The following is a 1201-nucleotide window of genomic DNA, read 5'->3' on the forward strand; positions in this document are numbered from 1 at the left end:
GGGCCCCTTGATGCCATTATTTGCTGCGTAAAGTTTCGAAAGTTTGGGAAGTTTTGCGAAGACACAAAGAAGGGAAAAGAAAGAAATACAATTGCTGCCAATGTCTAGACACTCCAGGCTGCCAAACGCATGCGCGCACTCCCTGCAGCAGCACCCCTGCTGCTGCTGCTGCTGCTGCTGCTGCTGCTGCTGCTTAGGCTGCAGGGGCGAAAAAAGAGGCAAAGGGCTGCAGCCGCTGAGGCCGTTGCTGCGGAGAGAAAGCTGCTGCAGCTTCGGGGCCAAAAAGTTGAAGCAAAGCAGCTGCAGCAGCAGCAAACACACGCGGGCCCCAGCAGCTGCTAGGGTTTAGGGTTTAGGGTTTAGGGTTTGGGGTTTAGGGTTTGGGGGAGGGGTAGCAGCGGGTTCCTCACGTCGGCCCAAGACACAAATGTGCTGTCAAGAGACAAGCTCTCGAGAGAGCAGCAGCGAACCAAACCAGCAGCAGCAGCAGCAGCAGCAGCGGAGGCAGGCGCCGCAGCAGCAGCTGCAGCAGCTGCGGCAGCTGCAGCAGCTGCAGCAGCATCTTCTGGCTCGGTCTGGGTCCTTGCTGCGTCTTTTTGCTTCAGGAGTCTTTGGAGGGCCGCCGCAATGCGGCAGCTGTGTGCATCAGCAGCAGCAGCTGCTGCTGCAGGCTCTGCAGCAGCAGCAGCAGCAGCAGGTTGCTGCTGCAGCAGCAGCTCGAAGTGCTGCAGCCGCGTGTCAGCAAGGCAAAGACTCTTCAGACTTTTGCAGCAGCACAAGATGAGACAAAGTTCGCCCCAGTCCCGCAGCAGACTGCCCCCCATTGACAGCGTCAGCAGCCCTAACAAGCAGCAGCAGCAGCAGCAGCAGCAGCAGCAGCAGCGGGGGATGGGGTTTAGTGCAGCCTGGCGCCCCAGCACGTTCGGCAGATGCTGCTGTGTCGGGGCCTCTGCTAGATGACTCAGCCAGCTAGCTGGCTAGCTAGATAGCTAGCTGGCTAGCTGGCTAGCTAGAAAGCTAGCTGGCTGGCTAGCCAGACGGCTAGCCAGCTAGCTAGCTAGCTAGCTAGCTATCATCCAGCTAAGTACCACCCAGCTACCTGTCATCCAGCTAGCAATCCTCTAGCTATCTATCCATCCAGCCGGCTAGCTAGCTAGCTAGCTAGCTAGCCAGCTAGCCAGCTAGCTAACGAGATAACTAA

General features: G+C 58.2%; 1 protein-coding gene across 1 annotated transcript in view; it reads right to left on the reverse strand.

Moving 5' to 3' along the window:
- Positions 1 to 139: 139 nt before the first annotated feature.
- The window catches only part of ETH_00041000 (CAP-Gly domain-containing protein, putative), a gene marked incomplete at both ends in the record, with an annotated part of 1999 nt that continues 937 nt past the window's right edge, over positions 140 to 1201 (reverse strand). The window contains 2 exons of the mRNA XM_013373960.1: positions 140 to 300; positions 411 to 841. Coding sequence (XP_013229414.1) covers positions 140 to 300; positions 411 to 841 — 592 coding nt within the window. The remainder of the gene's footprint in view (positions 301 to 410; positions 842 to 1201) is intronic.

The sequence above is a fragment of the Eimeria tenella genome, genomic scaffold (genome assembly GCF_000499545.2).
Source record: "Eimeria tenella Houghton genomic scaffold, Eth_scaff1849, whole genome shotgun sequence".
Lineage (NCBI taxonomy): Eukaryota > Apicomplexa > Conoidasida > Eucoccidiorida > Eimeriidae > Eimeria > Eimeria tenella.